The 20,188-nt window shown below is 32.5% G+C and overlaps 2 protein-coding genes and 1 pseudogene across 2 annotated transcripts; 2 read left to right on the top strand and 1 right to left on the bottom strand.

The window, feature by feature from the left end:
* Window positions 1–489: 489 nt before the first annotated feature.
* On the top strand, window positions 490–5,686 carry LOC124829676 (diacylglycerol O-acyltransferase 2D-like). The gene is made up of 9 exons (XM_088104541.1): window positions 490–853; window positions 930–1,004; window positions 1,166–1,251; window positions 2,631–2,737; window positions 2,820–2,975; window positions 4,063–4,149; window positions 4,352–4,449; window positions 4,987–5,074; window positions 5,354–5,686. Exons 1-9 carry the CDS (start codon window positions 633–635, stop codon window positions 5,453–5,455), a joined length of 1,020 nt encoding a protein of 339 aa, XP_087960667.1. The 5' UTR covers window positions 490–632; the 3' UTR covers window positions 5,456–5,686.
* A 5,248-nt stretch (window positions 5,687–10,934) lies between these two features.
* Window positions 10,935–13,538, top strand: LOC124844665 (pentatricopeptide repeat-containing protein At2g20540 pseudogene; annotated as a pseudogene).
* A 1,723-nt stretch (window positions 13,539–15,261) lies between these two features.
* LOC124844666 (protein PIN-LIKES 3-like) lies at window positions 15,262–19,002 on the bottom strand. The gene is made up of 10 exons (XM_047321644.2): window positions 18,820–19,002; window positions 18,633–18,712; window positions 18,431–18,555; window positions 18,092–18,213; window positions 17,706–17,924; window positions 17,149–17,241; window positions 16,870–16,970; window positions 15,808–15,860; window positions 15,516–15,701; window positions 15,262–15,428 (listed from the first exon to the last, which is right to left on the bottom strand). The coding sequence occupies exons 1-10, from the start codon at window positions 18,952–18,954 to the stop codon at window positions 15,304–15,306; spliced, it is 1,239 nt and encodes a 412-aa protein (XP_047177600.1). The 5' UTR covers window positions 18,955–19,002; the 3' UTR covers window positions 15,262–15,303.
* Window positions 19,003–20,188: the final 1,186 nt, after the last annotated feature.

Genomic DNA, 20,188 nt, shown 5'->3' on the forward strand with positions numbered 1-20,188 from the left:
GAATTACTTTTATTATAATTAATAATTAAACTTTCAGGTACATGTCTTGCTAAGATAAATAGGCTTAACTTGATTGTTCTGCAGTTGTTGTTTTGTTCTATCTACCACTGTTGCAGAAATAATCTTTTCAAGTAGATTCAGTTTTTAAAATCCTATCCAAATCTTATAGGTAGATTGAATTTCAAATTTAGATCCATTTATATTTTAATTATATTCTGTCGTAGTGTTTTTGTTCTCTTCTATCTTGAATAATTTCTTTTAAAAAAAAAAAAAAAACAACTGAAGTGTATTTTCAGTATTAATCTTCGTGCCATAAGAAAAGTCAGTTTCACACAAAAATGGCTTTGTCCAATCACAGATAATCATAATAATAATAAAATAAAAAAAAAAAGAAGAACAAGAAACCCCTTTCCATGTACCATCAATGAGCATATGTTTTCTACAGCTTTATATCACGAAACTGAAAAACTAAAATAACAACAAATTATGCACGAACGAGACAAGAAGTCGATGGAAACTCCGAGACCAACCCACATGACATTTTTACCCCTTACACTTTCCCCAATTTACACCAAGTCCCTCCCTTCCTTCATAAGAATGCGCTTCCTCCTTCCCTCATTGCCTATCAGACCATGCAGCGTGCGACGGCGGTCAATGACCAACCACGGCGGAGCTCCGGCCCGGCGGCGGCGGATGGAGAGAAGGTCTTCAGGGGGGACGAGGAGTTCAGTTACGCCTCATCGAACTATTTGAAGACGATTTTTGCCCTGGCGCTGTGGCTCGGAACCTTTCATCTCAACGCAGGGTTGATTCTCCTCACGCTTCTCGTCCTCTCTCTCAGCCAAGCACTCTTGTTCGTTTCTCTCTCCTATTACTCTTCCCTTGAATGAGGTTAAGAAAGAGGTCCCTCTCATGTTATGCTATCTCAGGCTTATAGGTTTGCTTCTCGTGTTGATGCTGATTCCTATTGATGAAAATAGCAAATTCGGTCGAAAATTATCCAGGTGCTTGTTTCTGTTTATAGCATGAAAATTTGATATCAAAAGCGGTGATTAAGTTAGTATAAACTTTTGTATTTTCTTTTCTTCTTGTGACACTGGGTTTGATCCCTTTTCTGGTCGAATAAAATGTATCTTTTTTTAGAAAAAAATTGGGTGCGTTTCAGGTACATATGCAAGCACGTTTGCAGTTACTTTCCCGTCATTCTTCATGTGGAAGATATGAAGGCCTTTCATCCCAATCGTGCTTATGGTTTGCCCCTTACTCTTCACTCAAGTTTGACTTCTGAATATTTTTCTTAGATGAAAGTGCATCTTTGTTCTCACTTGCAATTTTGTTGCCTTCTAATGGAGATTGTTTACCAGTGATAGTGATACTGACACTACCAAAATAATATATGTAGTGGACAAACTTCACCTTACGAGCCAACTTTTGAGATTGAGTTACGTCCTAGTTCTGTAATCATATCACTCATAGTGTTCTATTATAAGTGGGGAACAACCTTTTTACTTATATATGCAGACACACACATATTTATGTATAGTTTTTTTTTTGTCTAAAATTGGTTAGATATTTGACACAGATTCTTTTTTTTGGGTAAGTTTGTTCTGTGGTTTTTATACAATGAAAAAGGGTGATTGGAAAAGTGAAGGATTGATTTAAGAACGTTGAGACTGGAGATTGGCTTACCCTTTGCTTGGTTGCTTCATTCATAATGGTAGGCGACCATTGCCGGAAAAGGGTAACTTATAACCTAAAATGGTTGTAGGAGATCGTTCTAGATAGGGTGGTAGTATTGGAAGTCTTAAGTGCTCGCTAACTGTTTTTGCGTTTTAATTTCTTGAGGGGTTCTGGCAACAGGCTGTTACGCAGTGTTAAATTAAATAAAAACTTATTATTGATACTCAATACATCTTACTAAACGTTTCTAATTGCTCAAAACAACATGTATTGAAGTGTTTTTTATTTTTTACTTTTGGGACTCTAATATTTGTTTTTTCAATTAAAACTTTGTAGTTGCATATACTCAATCAATGTTATCTTCACAACTAGTTATCGTGTTAGTGTTTGAGTATCCTAATTTGCAAACTCAATGTGTAGACAAATATGAATATGATTAATTAAGGTTTGACATAAATAATATGTTTTAATTTAGAAATTGCAATTAGAAGTATCTACTTTCAGTGTCGCCGATACCCTTGCTGGTATGAGAGCTCATCAGAAGATGGCTGAGTTTTTTATTCCACCACCTGAAGGCTTTTGATTCTTGCTTAGGGGATCAAGCTTCTTATAGCTAGCTTTGTTGCTTTCTATTCTTTCTCTTTTTCTTTCCCTTTGTACCAAGAAAATGAACTAGCTAGTTTGAGGTGTGTATAGGCCACGTGATATTGCTGTTATTGTTCTAAACAGATTTATGCAAGTATTCATTTCTAAATGAAATAATTATTCATTTAGAGGATGAACGTTGCATAAATAAGACGAAGTGTCCTGAATGAACCGATTTATCTAGATCTGAAACTTGATTGCAAGTTTTAACCTAGCATATCTCTCTATGGTGATGATTTCTAATTTATCTGTGTTTTATTATTAGTAGTTCATCAATATTTACAACAACATGCCTCTTCATGCAGTTTTTGGCTATGAACCACATTCAGTTTTTCCAATTGGAGTTGTTGCATTAGCTGACAACACAGGTTTTATGCCTCTTCCCAAAATAAAAGTTCTTGCTAGCAATGCGGTAAGATTTTTGTAGACCCTGTTTTGTAAGAAGGTTATTGAGGATATAATTTAAAATTTTTCTTATCACACTTGATAAATAGGTTTTTTACACACCTTTCTTGAGACACATATGGACTTGGTTGGGTCTGGCTCCAGCGACAAGGAAAAGGTTTACCGCTCTGTTGGATGCTGGCTACAGTTGTATCTTAATACCTGGTGGAGTTCAAGAAACATTTCTCATGGAGCATGGTTCTGAGGTACATTGTTTTTCTCTCTTCCTCTTTAGTGTATATATATATATATATATATATATATTTTCTATTTTTATCCTTTTTTGGTAAATGAAAATGTTTATTCTTTTAGATATAATATTATAACTGACGTCAAATTGGAGTAGTATGTTGGTACAGGCATTTTCTCTTGCTATGCAAGCACTTGGGCTGCATTGCGATTTGAATGGTGCATGTTTGATAGTCTTAACTAGCACTTTAGTTTCTTCCCCGTCTGATATTTCATATCTAATTTTGATGGAGAGGCGGGAAAATTATATTCTCTTGATTCATTTTATATATGTTATAGATCTAATTTTGAGATCACTAACCTGAAATGTTTCAGCTATGGCAATATGATTTGCCAATAACACTCTTAAGGTGTACCTGATTTTTGAGATTTGAGTAATGTAAAATATGAGATTGGGGATTATGCATATTCTCCCTACGCTAAGGAACAAGGTTGATAAAGCTTTTCATGTGAAGCACTAGACTTGGATAGAAATACAATGACCAACAAAAAAATCGTAGTTAGAATTATTGAGCACAATGCCATTAGGCTATGTTATAAATGTACAATAATGAGCCAAGATACTGTTATCAGTAGCAGCAAAGTCATACCCGTTTGCACACTGCGATGGTCGTAATAAAGAATGTAAAAATAAAGAAATCTTTTATTTAATATGCCTCATGAAACTGGTGCGATCAATAGTCCTGTTTGTTTGAATTCTGACATTGGCTGTGAAGTCATTTCAATTTGATTATAGCAATGGGCCCTCTGATACCAATCTACCAATTAAACACCTTGTCATTTTGTATGTTTGCTTTTGTAATTGAATCATTGTACAATCACAAAATACGTAAAAATACATGCAAAGAATATACTCAGCACATCATATTTGTTTGATAATTTGGTGCTATGTATTGCTGATTGTTTTTTAAATAAAGGATGTTTCTACTAGTTATAAAGATAGTCCGAGAAAGGTTTCAAATAAAATGGGTTTGCAATATGAAACTCCTTTATATAATTTGTATTCAAGCAAGTTAACAATACTAAGAATCATTTGCTTTCTAGATTGTCTTTCTTAAAGCAAGGAGAGGATTTGTGCGCATAGCAATGGAGAAGGGCAAACCCCTGGTTCCAGTTTTCTGCTTTGGGCAGGTATTTATTTCTTGCCCAAATCTATTCTCAAGGAAAAATCTTTCAGCTTTTGCCGACTCTCACATTAACTGCACAAAACTGTTAAAACTAAAATGTCGCTGTGTATTATTTCCTTGTCCGCTAATGTTGCTACTTTATGTTTCTGATTTTTCTGTTCATTCAAATAAACTATCCCTTCCCTTTTTGTGTAATTTTGCTATAGTCAAATGCCTATAAGTGGTGGAAACCAGGTGGGAAGCTATTTCTGAATTTTTCGAGGGCTGTCAAGTTCACCCCAATATATTTTTGGGGAATTTTCGGGTATGTTTTTCGTTTAAATGTCAACTTGCCACCTGCAAGTGATCTCCTTTACATCTATTTTTCAGTTTCACTAGTGAAAGGGATTTTGCATGATGAATAAAACTAATTTTCTTAATTCAAACTTGAAGTTGTTCAAACAGTTTCACTATTCAAGGGGGGGTTTTGCATGATGAATGAAGCTAATTTTCTTAATTCAAGCTTGAGGTTGTTCAATGAATTAAATCCGACAAGATGGAACAATAGAAAAGAACCGTTTCTAAAATGTCAAACCAATTTGAGAATCAGTTTGGTATGGAAGGTCATTTTTGTCTGGTTCAGCTTAAAATATTTTCTGAGAATGTGACTGGAAAAAGGTGGACTCGATCGCAGGATGCATGCATTTTACAGTTAGCTTTTAGCACTTTTTATGTAGAATGGCATCATTGTCTTTTGGACAGCAATCATTTGACTGGTCTACCAGTATGAAGCTTAAATTACATCGGAGAAGTTGATATTTGGCACTAATGTTTAACACGGGTTATATTTTCTCTTCTTCAGATCTCCGATACCCTTTAGACATCCACTGCATGTGGTGGTGGGTAGACCAATTGAACTCGAGAAAAATCCCGAGCCAACTCCTGAGGAGGTATATTCTGGCATCCAGTAGCTTCTATCGTCTTCTTGTTATACAAGTCTGCGTTTTGATCTTGCTAATAAGCGTCCAATACAGTAAAGTAATATTGGAATAATAAAAGTCCAACTGGTTTTAACTTTGAAAGGTTGCAATCCCCGAGATTTGCATGATATGGATAAACTATTTTTAAAAAAGGCTCTTGTAAACAACGGGTTATGCAAGATATTTAGAAATTTAAAGTTACCCATAACTAAACTTTTGGTCTCTTATATTGCTTTCACTTTGTTTTAGGTTGCCAAAATACATAGCCAGTTTGTTGAAGCACTTCAAGGTCTATTTGAACGACACAAAGCTCGAGCTGGATATCCAGACCTTGAGTTGAGAATTGTTTGATAAGGTTGTAATTTGGACCTCTATTTTCATGGGGTAATTACACTTATCTCTTAGGATAGCCTGTATTTGGGAGTTTTGAAGATGGAGTGGGGTGAGAGGTTCATAATTAATGGAATGCGGTAAAAATAATACACTTGTTTATTATCTCTGCTGTTTCAAAGTCAGTGGTTACAAGTCATATTGTAAATTATAAATTTAATTCCCAATTATAAGTCAGAACAATTTATATCAGATATATTTATAATAAAATTTATATCAGATATATTTATAATAAAAGATTAATTTAAAACCTTTGGAAATAAATTTGATTTAATTTTACAAAATCCTCTTGTAGAATGGAGATGCTTGCATCTCGCTTGAATATTATTCTAGTTAACTATATCAGTAGTTGCAATTACATGACATCATTTGAGGTTGCAATTTATGCAATACCTATGGCATATCCTAACCCCCAATTATGAAGGGAATTACTTCAAGAAGTCTTATTTTTAAGGAATCATTTCTAATTCTCTAATCACTACAAGTATCTCAAACAATCAACTCAGTAGCGAAGAATAATCAACCATTAAATAATATAATTATATTTTTTGTTATTGTATTTAAATATTTTTGAAAAATAGATTATACATCACCTTATACTACTTTATTACAAAACTCAATCATCATTATATCAATGATAAGATGATACTGTAGACAAATTATTTAACTAATTTCTTTTTGGTTTAATTGCTTCCTTTGTCCCCAGTTTGGTTGAATTGTGTCAAATTCATCCTCATTTTTAAAAAAGTTTCATTGTCGTCCTCACGTGGTATAAAAGTGTCAATTGAATCCAAACATAGAAAAAATTTGTGTCAAAGTAGTCATTTTTCCTATATATCTGTGTCTTCCTTTCATATGTCACTTCTCTGGAGCTATGAAAAGCCTTAAATTGGATAAGGTAAAATGAATATCTGTACTTGATTGTATGAAAGGAAGACACAGAGATATAGGAAAAATGACTACTTTGACACAAATTTTTTCTATGTTTGGATTCAATTGACACTTTTACACCACGTGAGGACGACAATGAAACTTTTACACCACGTGAGGACGACAATGAAACTTTTTTAAAAATGAGGATGAATTTGACACAATTCAACCAAACTGGGGACAAAGGAAGCAATTAAACCTTTCTTTTTCAGTCTAATGGTTTTTTATTTACAATTTGATGACATACCGCTGGTAATCTGTCACAGTAATATTTCATTTATTCTCTCAAATATTCTGTATCAAAATTCATATTTTAATTCTAATACTTTTTTTCACAATTTTTATTTTCTTTTTGTATTTTCCATTTTCATTTTATTAGTAAGTGTAACATCTCAATATCTCACACAGGATAATTCATAATTTATATATTGTAACATTACATTTACGGTAATATCCCGTAATCTCACACTTAAAAATTCATAGTTGATATATGTCTATACATATTTTAAACTTAGATTTCAACTATAAACTCCTAATTATAACTCTAATTCTTCTAACTTATTCTTCGATCTCTTTCTTCATTGGTACGGGATCAGACGACATTCCTTCATCTACTCCCGTATAACGAATTATACGATCATCGTACATACCCAAACACAAACAAGTAGGGTGAGCTAACATGCAACAAGTCATTTATAAAACATGCATAATTGCTTTGATGCTAACATCATATAATAATTATGTCAGACACCCTCAAACCATCATATCACAATTCCTATTAGACACTCGTTCCACAATACCCAATGAACACCACAATACCCAAAAGACACTCATCCAGATGATACGTTGATGAGCGGTCACGGGAGGTTATGCACTTGTGATGACTTCTACTTCTTCTTACAAATACACTTCCAAAATACTCCATACCATTCACAAGATTAGTCCTCAACACTATGTCCAAAACCGGCACATAGACCAGGACCTCCTGCTCCTCTCACCACATAATTCATCCCTCTCTACTTGAGACTAGATGATTATTAGAGTATCAGGATAACCTCCAACTACAGGACCCTCAACATCAACATATACACAATTACCACATCATTACAGAATCTCTCCACGAGATTCATACAATGCTCACATTCCTCAACTCATCTTATACCATTACGAAATCTCCCCATAATACTCATATCATGTTCAGACGCATAAATTCAAATCCAATATAAGAAATTACAATCATCACAATTAAAGTTTATAATTTCGTATTTACCACAATAACATGAATTCATTCCAACTAGATATATTGCACAATAATTTAACATTACATAATCTGTTCAACAAGAATTAAGTTAAAAGCTTGTCGAGTAGACTTCCAGGAAAGAGAAGTGCGTCACAATGGACAACTTAAGTACCAAGTCTTTCCTTAGCCAAAGTGTTCCTCAACTAGTTTTAACAAATTTCTTATCTACAGATTCGAAATAACAACATATGATATTAACACAGAAATTCAATATAAATAAATGTACAATAAGCATTAACAGTATTCACACAGAATTTCAAGACATGAATAGTAATAAAACAGTACTATATCATAACATAAAAGCTTAGAAAGGTTAGCTCCCCTACCTCTATTCCAGACTTCTCTTGCTCCGAATTTGTTTCCCCGAAAACTCTTCAGAACCTCTACTCTAAAATTTCTTCCTACTCCAAAAACTTCCTAATTTCTTCTTTTCTCATAATTCTCTCTACTTCTTGGTGCAAAAACTTCATTCCCCTGATTTCTATTTATAGGCCAAAATTTTGGCACTATTTGTTTTTTTTTTACTATTCCTTATTTTATTAAAAATATTATTTTAATTCAAATTCTATCTTATCCTCTTTGCACTAATGTGGCTTTCTTATCACTTTGGCACTATTCATTTTTTTAAAATTTTTTTTTACTATTCCTTATTTTATTAAAAATATTATTTTAATTCAAATTCTATCTAATCCTCTTTGCACCAACGTGGCTTCCTTATCACTTTGACACTATTCATTTTTTTAATTTTTTTTTACTATTCACTATTTACTATTCAATTTTCTAAAAAAAAATCCTAAATAAGTTATCAAAAATTTGAACCTCTCATTCTAGAATTACTATAATTTTATATCCAAAATTTACATTTTTCTATCCATTAAAATTATTATTACTAATAAAATGCTAAAATTTACTATTATAAATATTTTTCATGGATCTTACAGTAAGACTATATTAAACTTTTCAATATTTTTTATTTTCAATCCTCTTCTTCTTATGTTTGCACAAATTTACCACAAGTTTTAATGAATGTCGTTGTGAAAAGTCTTTACATATGTTGTTTATTTTTTAAAATATATTGCAAGTCATGTAAAGCATGTATAAAGCCTTTTTATAATATCTCGGTGTAAAAATTTTGTTCATGACAAATAAATCAGAGTTATTGTTATTATTTTTTAAAAATATTACGAAAAGTAATAAATTTATTGCACACTACCATTTCTATATACGTAATAGGAATTCTGGCGAATAAATTGACATAATAAAACCGTTATAAAAACAAAAATAAATTTTCATTGAATATTTAAAAGACAATGGATTTAATTTGAATAATTGTAGTTTCAACATCTTAAGATCCAACTCAAATATAATTTTTAAGAACTGTTATCACAAAAAGTAAATAATTTTCCTACCACAACTCATTTAAGTGCGATGTAATTGGAAGACAAAGTCATTGGAAAAATAGTTGAAAAAAAATCTTTCTTAACAAATATTAAGTATTAAAAAAGTATTATTTATTAATGATCAATAACAATTATAAACAATAGAAGATCTAATAAATAGAATTAATAAAAAGAAAATCAAACGTTAATATTTATAAGTTCATCAATTTCTTAGTTTTAAATTCTATTTTTTCTTTCAAATTTCTTTTGACCTTATTCCTTTAACGCATATACATGTTTTTCTCCTATCAAATTCATAACTATTCTTAAAAAGTTATACAGATTTATATATTCAAAACTCTATTTAAATAAACTTTATTCAAGTTCAAACATTCAAACATGTTTTCAACTTATCACAATCCCTCCATAGAAATAAAAAAAAAATTAACAACCATGTCACCTTCATTTGTTTTGAATTTTATTGAGTGGTTAATGATTTTAAAAGATATTGTAATTGTTGATTAAAAGAAGGAGGTAAGACAAATTTATATGTAACAAAACATATTCTTCTAAGGTTGTGATAAGGTCTTATGAACTTTGGAGTTAAGATTTCGGTCTGCTTTTATTTTTTATTTTTGGTTTGTATAAGATTTCGACCTATTTAAATGTTTTTAATTTTTTTTAATCATCGTAGTATTAACTCAAGTCTAATCAACATTTTCACTATCCTAAAACCAATTTGGCAACATTTTATTATAGATGAATTCTACCAAAGGTGGAGTTTCATCTTAACTATCTAAATGATTCAATATATAAGTTCTGGATAAATTCTTTAACATTTTGTTCACTTAAATGGATTTGAGAGAGGGTGATTGAATGAATTTGAGAGGATTTGAAGGTAAAATTTTTGTTGTTTATTTGAGTGATTTGGAGATAAGTGAAAGTGGATTTCTAATTAAATTTTTCTTAATCTGTCACATCAATCATCCTACACTAATTCTCACAAACTTTACTTTCAAATTCACTCTCAGTTACCTCCAAATCTACTTAAATAAACAATAAAAAATTTACCTTCAAATTCTCTTAAATCCATTTAATCACTTTTCCCAAATCCATTCAAATGAACAAAAGTTCGTAATTCTCTTTGATCTTCTTTTAACTAATAGATGTTATGCATAACTGATCCGAAGATGGGTCTGCAAGATTACTAGAAGTGTCTGTCAAAACTAAAAGTGAACAAAGATCCTTGTTTATGTTGGAGGGGATACACCATGAAATCTAGTCATTTCAGTTATGAATTTGGATTAACTTATGCCTAAAACTTTCCAATTCTATAGATAGAATATATAGAGTCTACCTACAATGTATATAGTCTATTCACTATACTCACACTAAATTAAAGTTATACTTTTTTTTATAATGATAAGTGGATGATAAAAGTCCATGAAAAAAAAGAGAACACTTTTTTTTAAAAATAAATAAAAACTTATTCTGATTAAAAAATTGATTAGTTAGAATTGATATTTAAGTCCTTAGCTATAACAATGAATGATGAGATTTTGAAATGGTAAAATATAGAAAAGAATAATTAAAAAAATAACAGATCAAATTTCTTAAAAAGAGAAATGTTTTGTGTGGGAGCGGGGGCTACATCACCTAAACTAATTAAATATATTTTATTATAGATGTTATAAGATTAATCTAGACTTATCCTTATAAATATTAACTATTAAATAGAGGATACCAATGCACTAGAGTTCTTTGAATATGACTGTCGAAAATCATCACATGTTTATAGTAAGTATTCTTTGTTAAGGAGTACTTGGACAGGTACATTCGTTACCGACAACAATAATGCAAGAGAAAAAGGGACAGACACAAATTTGATCACGCAACCATAGCTTTGATCTCTAATCCATTCATGTTGCAGAAAACAGTATTAGTTTGTCCCTCAAGATACAAACGTTCCGTGCTCCGTAAAATGGTACTCTTCTGACACGACATTCAGATATCAGACTTTCGGGTCGGGTGTTCTACCCATACCAACATCATACACAAGCCGTTGATATGTGTTTTCAATCCACGGCTATAAATGCAAAGAAAAATAGGGAAGTTAGTGGTGAACGATTCTCCGAAGAGACTACAAAGAGTCGTGGAGGAGAAGCTGATATCCCTGTTAAGGTCATGTGAAAGGTGCACGCAGCTGCACCAGATTCAAGCTCAAATAGTCACCCATGGACTCCAGGGCAATGATTACGTCACCCCTAGTTTCATCACGGCGTGCGCGCGTCTCGGTAGAATGGGTCACGCCGGAAGAGTGTTCAACACAACAGCACAACCAAACGGCGCCACGTGGAACGCCATGTTCCGAAGTTTTGCCCTATGGGAGTGTCCCTTTGAAGTCGTCGTTTTGTTCGCGCAAATGCATCGCACCGGAGCTTCGCCGAACTGCTTCACTTTCCCAATGGTGATGAAGTCGTGTGCTCAGGCGAACGCGGTTAGAGAAGGAGAGCAAGTTCACTGTGTGGTGGTGAAACGCGGTCTTAAGTCGAACGCTTTTGTGGGAACCGCGTTGATTCACATGTACTCCGCGAGAGGGGAGGTGTCCATCGGGGATGCTTACAAGGTGTTTGGCGAAATGCGCGAGAAGAATGTCTTCGCTTGGACTGCGATCATCGCTGCTCATGTGGCGTGCCGTGACATGGCTTCCGCAAGGCGTCTTTTTGACCTGGCCCCGGAGCGCGACGTGGTGCTGTGGAACGTCGTCGTTTCTGGGTACATCGAATTGGGGGACATGGTAGCTGCGAGAGCGCTGTTTGATAAAATGCCGAACCGCGATGTGATGTCGTGGAACACCATCTTGAACGGTTACGCCTGTAACGGTGAGGTGAAATCGTTTGAGAAGCTGTTTGATGAAATGCCTGAGAGGAATGTTTATTCTTGGAACGGGTTAATTGGAGGGTACGTTCGGAATGGGCTCTTTAACGAAGCTTTGGAGTCTTTTAAACGGATGTTGATGTTACCAAAACAAGAAGTGGAAGGTGGTGATGTTGTGGTCATTCCCAATGATTACACAGTTGTGGCAGTGCTGTCCGCGTGTTCCAGATTGGGAGGCCTTGAGATGGGTAAGTGGGTTCATGTTTATGCAGAAAGTATTGGGTATAAGGGCAACTTGTTTGTTGGAAATGCTTTGATTGACATGTATGCAAAATGTGGGGTTATAGAGAAAGCACTTGATGTGTTTAATTGGTTGGATGTGAAGGATATAATAACTTGGAACACCATAATTAATGGCCTTGCCATCCACGGTCATGCAGCTGATGCTTTAAGTTTGTTTGAGCAGATGAAGAGCGCGGGAGAGAAGCCAGATGGTGTTACGTTTGTTGGGATTTTGTCTGCATGTACGCATATGGGGTTAGTGAGAGATGGGTTTCTGCATTTCCAATCGATGGTTGATAATTACTCAATTGTGCCTCAGATTGAGCATTATGGTTGTATGGTGGATTTGTTAGGAAGAGCTGGTCTTATGGATCAGGCTATGGATTTCGTGAGGAAGATGCCAATGAAACCGGATGCGGTTATATGGGCAGCACTGCTTGGGGCTTGTCGGATGTACAAGAATGTGGAAATAGCAGAAGTGGCACTTGAGCAACTCATTGAACTTGAACCCAACAACCCTGCAAACTTTGTCATGCTTTCGAACATATACAAGGATCTTGGAAGATGGGAGGATGTTGCCCGGTTGAAGATTGCAATGAGAGATACCGGGTTCAAGAAATTACCGGGATGTAGTGTTATTGGGTGCAATGATAGTGTGGTGGAATTCTATTCCTTGGATGAGAGACATCCAGAGACAGAGAGTATATATCAGACATTGAAGGGATTGACGACTCTGTTAAGATTGAATGGATACGTCCCAAATCTTGTGGATGTTGCTCATGGAAACTGAACGAGTAGGGAGGTATCTTGATGATACCCAAATCTTCATGAACTGGCTCAACATCCGAAAGACCCAATCAGTTCTACAGACCAACATCAATTCTTCAAATTTTGGGTCTGTTTTGAAACAGTGGAAGAGTCACGTGGAAAAATGACATAATCTTTCATCCTGCTGCTGCTTGTTGTTAAACTCAGTTACTATCAAATTCTTGGTCTTTATGAGCAATTTGGCAATGGTCACTTCTGTATGTGGTGACAACCTCCATCTGGCTTCACCCGAACCTTGACAAGCGAAGACCTTGCTATTTTTGGAAGAGTCTACATTGTTTAGGTAGTAAAATATTATTGAAAGGAAAAAAGTTCACTGTGTTGTATGGGTGAGGATCATATTTCAATTATGTAGTATAAAATTCGGTGTAAGATATAAAAATTGAATTATAAAAGTTGAATTGAGATTATGACAATAACTTCTTTGAAAATCATGAACAAAATTTAACTTATTTTGCACTTTAAAAATCAAATATTATTTTTAAAAATAGTCTTAAATATGTTTTTAGCAAATTCAATTCATGTTATGGATTTGCATATTTTTTTTCAATTTAATGTTACGTTTAATATATTTAAATTGAAAATATTAGTAGATTGGTAATCTAATTAAAAAAAATACTTCATACAATTTGTTATTTGTTTTTGAGTTGAAATAATTTACTTCCAATTATCAAATTTTCATAGAAGACTACATATACGATTTGGTTCAGAAAAGGTTATGAGGGTGTGAATTGATAGATTATAGCCATGCTTAACTAAGTGCTCCGCGACTATACATTCAGTGGATTATCTTTTAAGAATAGGTTCTTTGTACTAAATCAATTTCTTCCGCAATAATTAATCAATCAACACCACAGTCTGTCCTTTATTTACACTAAGTTAGATGCATTTTCTTATTTTATGACGTTGTTATGCTTCAAAAATAAAGTTGGATTATCCTGAGTTTGGATTTGATTAACTAGAGAAAACAAAATCACAAGCTGAAAGCATTGTGAGTGGTAAGGGCTGCGACCCATTACATTCAACTCCAGGAAAATTTGACAGAAAGAATTATCATCTATATGGGTTTGAGGCTTTGGATTCGAGGGTTGAGAAACTGGAGAGGAGAAAAGCAAATAAAAATGGTGGAAAGTTGAATTATTTAGATGACGGAGAAGTGACTGAAAAATTACGAAAATCAAAGTGAGATTTTTGATTGATTTGATGATTTATTTTATATTAATATTACTGAAAATACATGTGTTTGTATTTTTTTATAATAATAAAATCAATATTATTATTATTATTCGTATTATTATTATAGTTGTAAAAATAAATATAAATAACTTTTACAATTTTATTGTAGATAATTTTGTTTATTTTCTAAGTAAATTTTATTATAAATAGTTATTTTAATTTAAAACAGATTAAATTTAAAAAATGACCAATTTTATAATTTTATTTTAATTATTTGTTTTACTGTAATATACAACTATATATTAATAAAATATTATTTTTTTATTATTTTTATGCTTTTTTATTTTATTTTATATGTAGCAATCATGTTTTTAGATGTGACTTCCTTTTCATCTACATACTAATGATGATCTATACCAAGACACCTAGTAAGTTTTCTCATACAAATCAATAATTTGAAATATTTATAATTAAGTTTTAAGTTTTGATAACTTTCAATTAAGTTTTCATTAAATTATTTTGGAGTACTTAAAATAACTTTTTTTTAATTGACTTTTTACAGTTAATGTAAACCAATTTTTATTATTTTTATTCAAAATATGTTGGATAACGATGTTATTATACTTTATGATGGTTTTCATATTATGTCTTATTGTTCTTATAATGAAAATTGTTTTTACTGGAATTCGAAGCATATATGAAGGAAGAAGCTTTGGTGTCAAACGATGAAAACTCATTCCATAAAAGTTAAAATTGTTTCCATGAAGATAATGCATCTAAATGCGAAAGCTTGAAATGATAAATTGAAAATATTTTTGAAGAGTGAGATGAATGTGTTTTTTAAGGAGATTGGACTAATATCTAGGAAAATCTTTAGAAAAAGTCAACTTGGAAAAAAAAGAGTTGTAAAATTCAGAGAATATCTCTATGATTTGCAAGTTGAGTTTACAATGATTTTTATTATAATAATGTTATTTTAATTAAATAACAAAAAATGAAGGCATGTTTTCCATTAATATGAATTGAGTAATACAAAATCAAGAGACTATGAACATAAAGTAAGTTGACCAAAGGGTAACTGCAATTGAAGCTAACCCATACGTCCATAACATGATTACAGAACATTCACTTTCACCAGATCCGAACAACTGAGCAATGGTGCCTGCCAAATTAAAGTGCTCACAGAATTAGGTTTACTAAGACCACAAATTTCTAATATAAAACCAGATGAAACAACAGTGGTAGGTACCTATATTCATGGCTGGTGGAAGTGCATATTGAAGCAGAAGGACGAACTGATACAAAGAATCTGAATGCACCAGACTCAAATGTATAGCTGCTTTCACAACTCCCATACCCAAAACAGGCAGCAAAATATATCTCACAACTACAATCCCCACAATGCTCCATACTGGAGGGCTTGATCCTTTCAAACCTGTCCCATTTGCCAAAACTCTTTTCTTTAACCATATCAACAAAGAAAGAACAAAAAGGAACTGGTTCATTTCAAAAACCAGAGTTAACAAAGTATAAAGTTTCACCTTTAAGTAGGTTTCCACCCATTATCAGAGTCATAGTAGGGATGGCTGCGTCACTGCATGCATGTAAGGAGACACAGAAGTGAAAGTTAGATATTTCTTTTATTTTAGAAGTATATGTATATTTTCCAAATAGTCCTTACTTTAAAATAGTATTTTATTTTTTATTAAATTTATTTATGACAATCACTTATATGATTCTTGTCACGTATCCTAAACTTGCCTCACGCTGAATAGACCTCTTTATTAAATGAAAATAAATGTATCAAAGGTAACAAACAATAACTGCTGAGACTCTAACCTTTCTTACAAAAATCAATAATTAAAAGCATATCTCTTTCCCCTAGGTTTTCCTGTCTTATTCGTACTTACTCCCTCCGAAAAGGTAAAGAATAAAAGTAATTACGCCTATTTATTATGATTATCCGGTAAGAATATCTTTATCTTTATTTATCCTATTTAACTTATATGTAATAATATCCTGAGATACGATCATAAATTCTAATAAATGTCCCGCCCATCTTAACTGCTGTGTTAGTTAGGATGCTCCCCACTGCAACCGTTCGGTCCTCTTTCTCTCTTCCTTTCTCCAACTTCTATCATCTGGTCTGCTCGTTCCCTGTTATTAACCGTTCGGCCATTGTACTCCACCATTTCCACCGTTCGGCACATGTTCTCTACCGTTCGGTTTCCTTCTTTTTCTCTCCTATATCTCTTTCTCTCGTCTCTTTCTCTCGTATACTTGCCGGCCCTAACAATTCTACTTATCTTTCTTTCATTTTCTCTTCTACCAAACAGCTTGAAAAATCAATTCACTTTCTGCCATATTTTTAGTAAACCTCCTTTTCCTTGAACCAAACATAATTAATCCTATCAAGGACATTAGTATTAATTAAAGAAACAAACCCCTGTCAAAAAACTGACCAACTTTGACAGTTTCATACACATGTATGATACAAAGTGGGTTGCGATCATCTCAAACAATAACAAGAATTTTGCAGTTAAAGTCAGTATTTTTAATTTCTCTATCTTCTGTAACTGAAAAGTAAGTTTTGAGATGCATACCCCAACATGGTAGCAGAGTCTTCGACCACACGAAGAGGAGCATTATTGCCTATGGTGAAATTACGAATTTGGGGGATTACACCGATGAAAAAGCCAACAATCTGTCAAAAAAACAGAAACAAAACAAGCTCATGTAGTTGGAGACTCACATAAACACACTTAATTAACCTACTTTGGATAGTTCTATTCTAACAGTATTAAGATGAAAAAAATAACAAGTGATTTATAAATAGGGAAAACAAGAAAACAAATTATTTCCAAGGAAATTAATAATCATACAGCTCCGATGGTTGATGGTGCAAAGATGGACTTCAAGTTTAAGTTGCTTGAGATCTCCCTCAAATGGTGCTTAATTTTACTTGGGAATGAAACCTGCTTAAAATAAACACATTATTGTTACTTCATTTATTGTCATAAGGCAAAGGAAGAATAACAGAAGATTATGTGACTTAAAACTGAACATTTTGTACTAAGTGATATATACATGATTTATTGACAGTAAATTTGGTAAATTCTCTTGCCCAAACAAGAGAATCAATCTTGAGATCTGTAAAAGTAAAGACATTTATACAGTAAATTCAATAGTTGGTGGAATTGTACACTGATATACCGTAAAACTTTTGGTGGGATATAGCATTCTGCAGAGGAATTCAAATTCTAAATAGTTTAATTGAACATTCCTAAATTAGAAGTTATTATGTTTCTAAATACACTGACAATTGCAAGGGGTATTTAAAATAGTATGTTGGTTATACAGAGGCCGTTCCTTTCTTCTTGACTTATTACAATCAGTAAATAATAGCTTTTAAAAAAGGAGAGTTAGTAAGAAGCCATACTTTTTTCTCTGGTTCTTCATCAGAAAGCAGTATGGTATATGTATCATCCATGGTGTCTTCTGTAGGAATAAGTGTTTCTGAAAGATTGTTGGGGTCTGACTCTGATATCTCCCTTGGAGCCTTCAATATGTCGTTGCTTCTGGTGTCTTCTTTTTGGATTCTACTTGAACAAATCCGCATTATGTTGTAAACATATCCCCATAGAAAAACTGCTCCAATCTGAAGTTACCCAAATGAACCCCAATCCAAAAGATTAACACCATCAATTACAACCAAAACTATTTTTAGAGAGCTGCTATGGTACTCACAGAAAACTAAGTGTATCATTACACCAAATCATTAATTTTATTCAGAACATGCAACTTCAAAATTAACATTTTGCATACCGCCATAGAAAGTACAGCATAAGACATTCCATATTGATAGCAGAGATCGGGTTCTCCAAAAGGACTGTCTTTCTCTTTACATATAGCCGGAATAATGATCATAGGAAGGTTCCCTAGATTTCCTGTTCATATGAATCTAAAAAATGAGCTCAACCATACAATGCATAAAACAGAGAATGACGCAAAAAGTTTGATGCTTTAACAAAAATAATACATTGCAAATGTAATGCAGGCAGCAAGAGACCAGAAGTGCTAAATCGAACTTTTGGGTACATCAAGCATATGATTATCATCACTCATAAGGATAAAAATCAAGTAGAAGTATGTAGGAGTTCATACCAGCTGAACAACAACCCAAGATTAGACCTTCCATGTATTTGGGAGGCCTTGTAATTTTTATCAAAATCCATCCCAAGGCCGAGCCTAATATGAATGTGGCAAGAATATTCACGGGCATGAACCACCTAAATGACAACAAAAAATGTCACAATATTGTTGTAAATTAACAAAGCAAAAACTGAGGTTAAAAATCAATACTCACAACTTAACAACACTCTCGAAGGTAATCGATTTGGCCAGATTGCTACCCACCAGCGACGGAAAAAACACATAAAACCCAAGCTGTCACAGAAAGAACATCGTTTTCAGCAAACTGCACGATGAAAAAGTCACAAACAAAGTAAAAGAATGTTTTTTTCTTCGGGCATTGAATAATCTGTATTTGTAACCTGATTCACTATCTTCCTTGCATCATTTCCCAATATCGATACGCCATCCAGTGCAAGAAACAGTCCAAGTGCAGTAATGAGTAACACTTTGATAACCGGGAAAGAAGCTACAAGAAATAGGTTGAGAAACCCCATTATGGCAAATCTTCAAACAATCTATGCTCATATAATAAGATTCCTACAAGCAATGAAAAACATGTATCTTTAAAAATGTTCAAAAGTGAAGTACAAAGTTGACCTGTAAAACCATGTGTTTAAAAACATAAGGTTGTTGTCCCATCCTTGTTCAACAAAAACACCTTAATAATACATTCATGAACGTCAGAGTGAGGGAAGTAGACATAGCAATTACGTAACTAGAACAACCGCGTTTGAACAATATAGAATAGAAAGAAACACTGGATTCATATTTTCAGAAAGTTAATTTTACTTTTTTTCACATTACAAATTAAATGTACAATTAATTAATATAAGATTGCAATTTTTTTCCAATTATAAAATTAAATGCATAATTAATCTTTTATTTTGCTTCTTTTAACATGCACTGCATGTGGTTCTGTATTTTATATAAATGTTTGTCCTCTATATAAGATATATTTATCATTTTCAAATGCATTATTAATTACTAATTGTGTTATAAACCTTTAATTCATTATGAAATCCATTACTAAGATATTTACGCGTTAGTATATTTATTGATTTACTAAGAATGTAATTACAAAAATTATTCTACCAGTAATTAATTTTATTAATTATCACCACTTAAACAATTAAATTTTACTAATCTTTTACTGTTTTCGCCAGAAAATCACTAAATAAAATATATATTATAACAGTGTAGTGAAATGTCATATAATATCTAAAATTAAAAAAAAATACCATTAAATGATGTGAAAATAGTTAAAATTTATTTATTTATTTATTAATAAAGATTATTATTTTTGTTAACAAATATGGTATTATATATCAATACTCCATCACATTGTAATTAATGAAAATATAAGTAGCATACATATTAACTACTTCTAGCTTTTTAAATGAAAATAACTTTAAATTTTCCTTTATTTGATTAAAATTTTAATGATCCTGATATTGAATACTGAGGAGAAGCAGCCTAAAAATATTTATTTTAATAAAAAATAACATTATATAAATAGCTTTATTAATTAATACGAATTAATTTATTTTTATTTGTGATCGAAAGTAAGGTGCAGATTCATGAACACGTGACAATTACATTTACTGACGTGTTGGGCCCATATGCACGTTAGGAGAAAGAAAATATTTATGAGAAAAGAAAATCCATGAGATAATAAAGAAAACGACAAATACAATTAACTTTATCATATTTAATATATAAAGTTTTAAT

The sequence above is a fragment of the Vigna umbellata genome, chromosome 1 (genome assembly GCF_029865625.1).
Source record: "Vigna umbellata cultivar VRB3 chromosome 1, Vumbellata_1.0, whole genome shotgun sequence".
Classification (NCBI taxonomy): Eukaryota; Viridiplantae; Streptophyta; class Magnoliopsida; order Fabales; family Fabaceae; genus Vigna; species Vigna umbellata.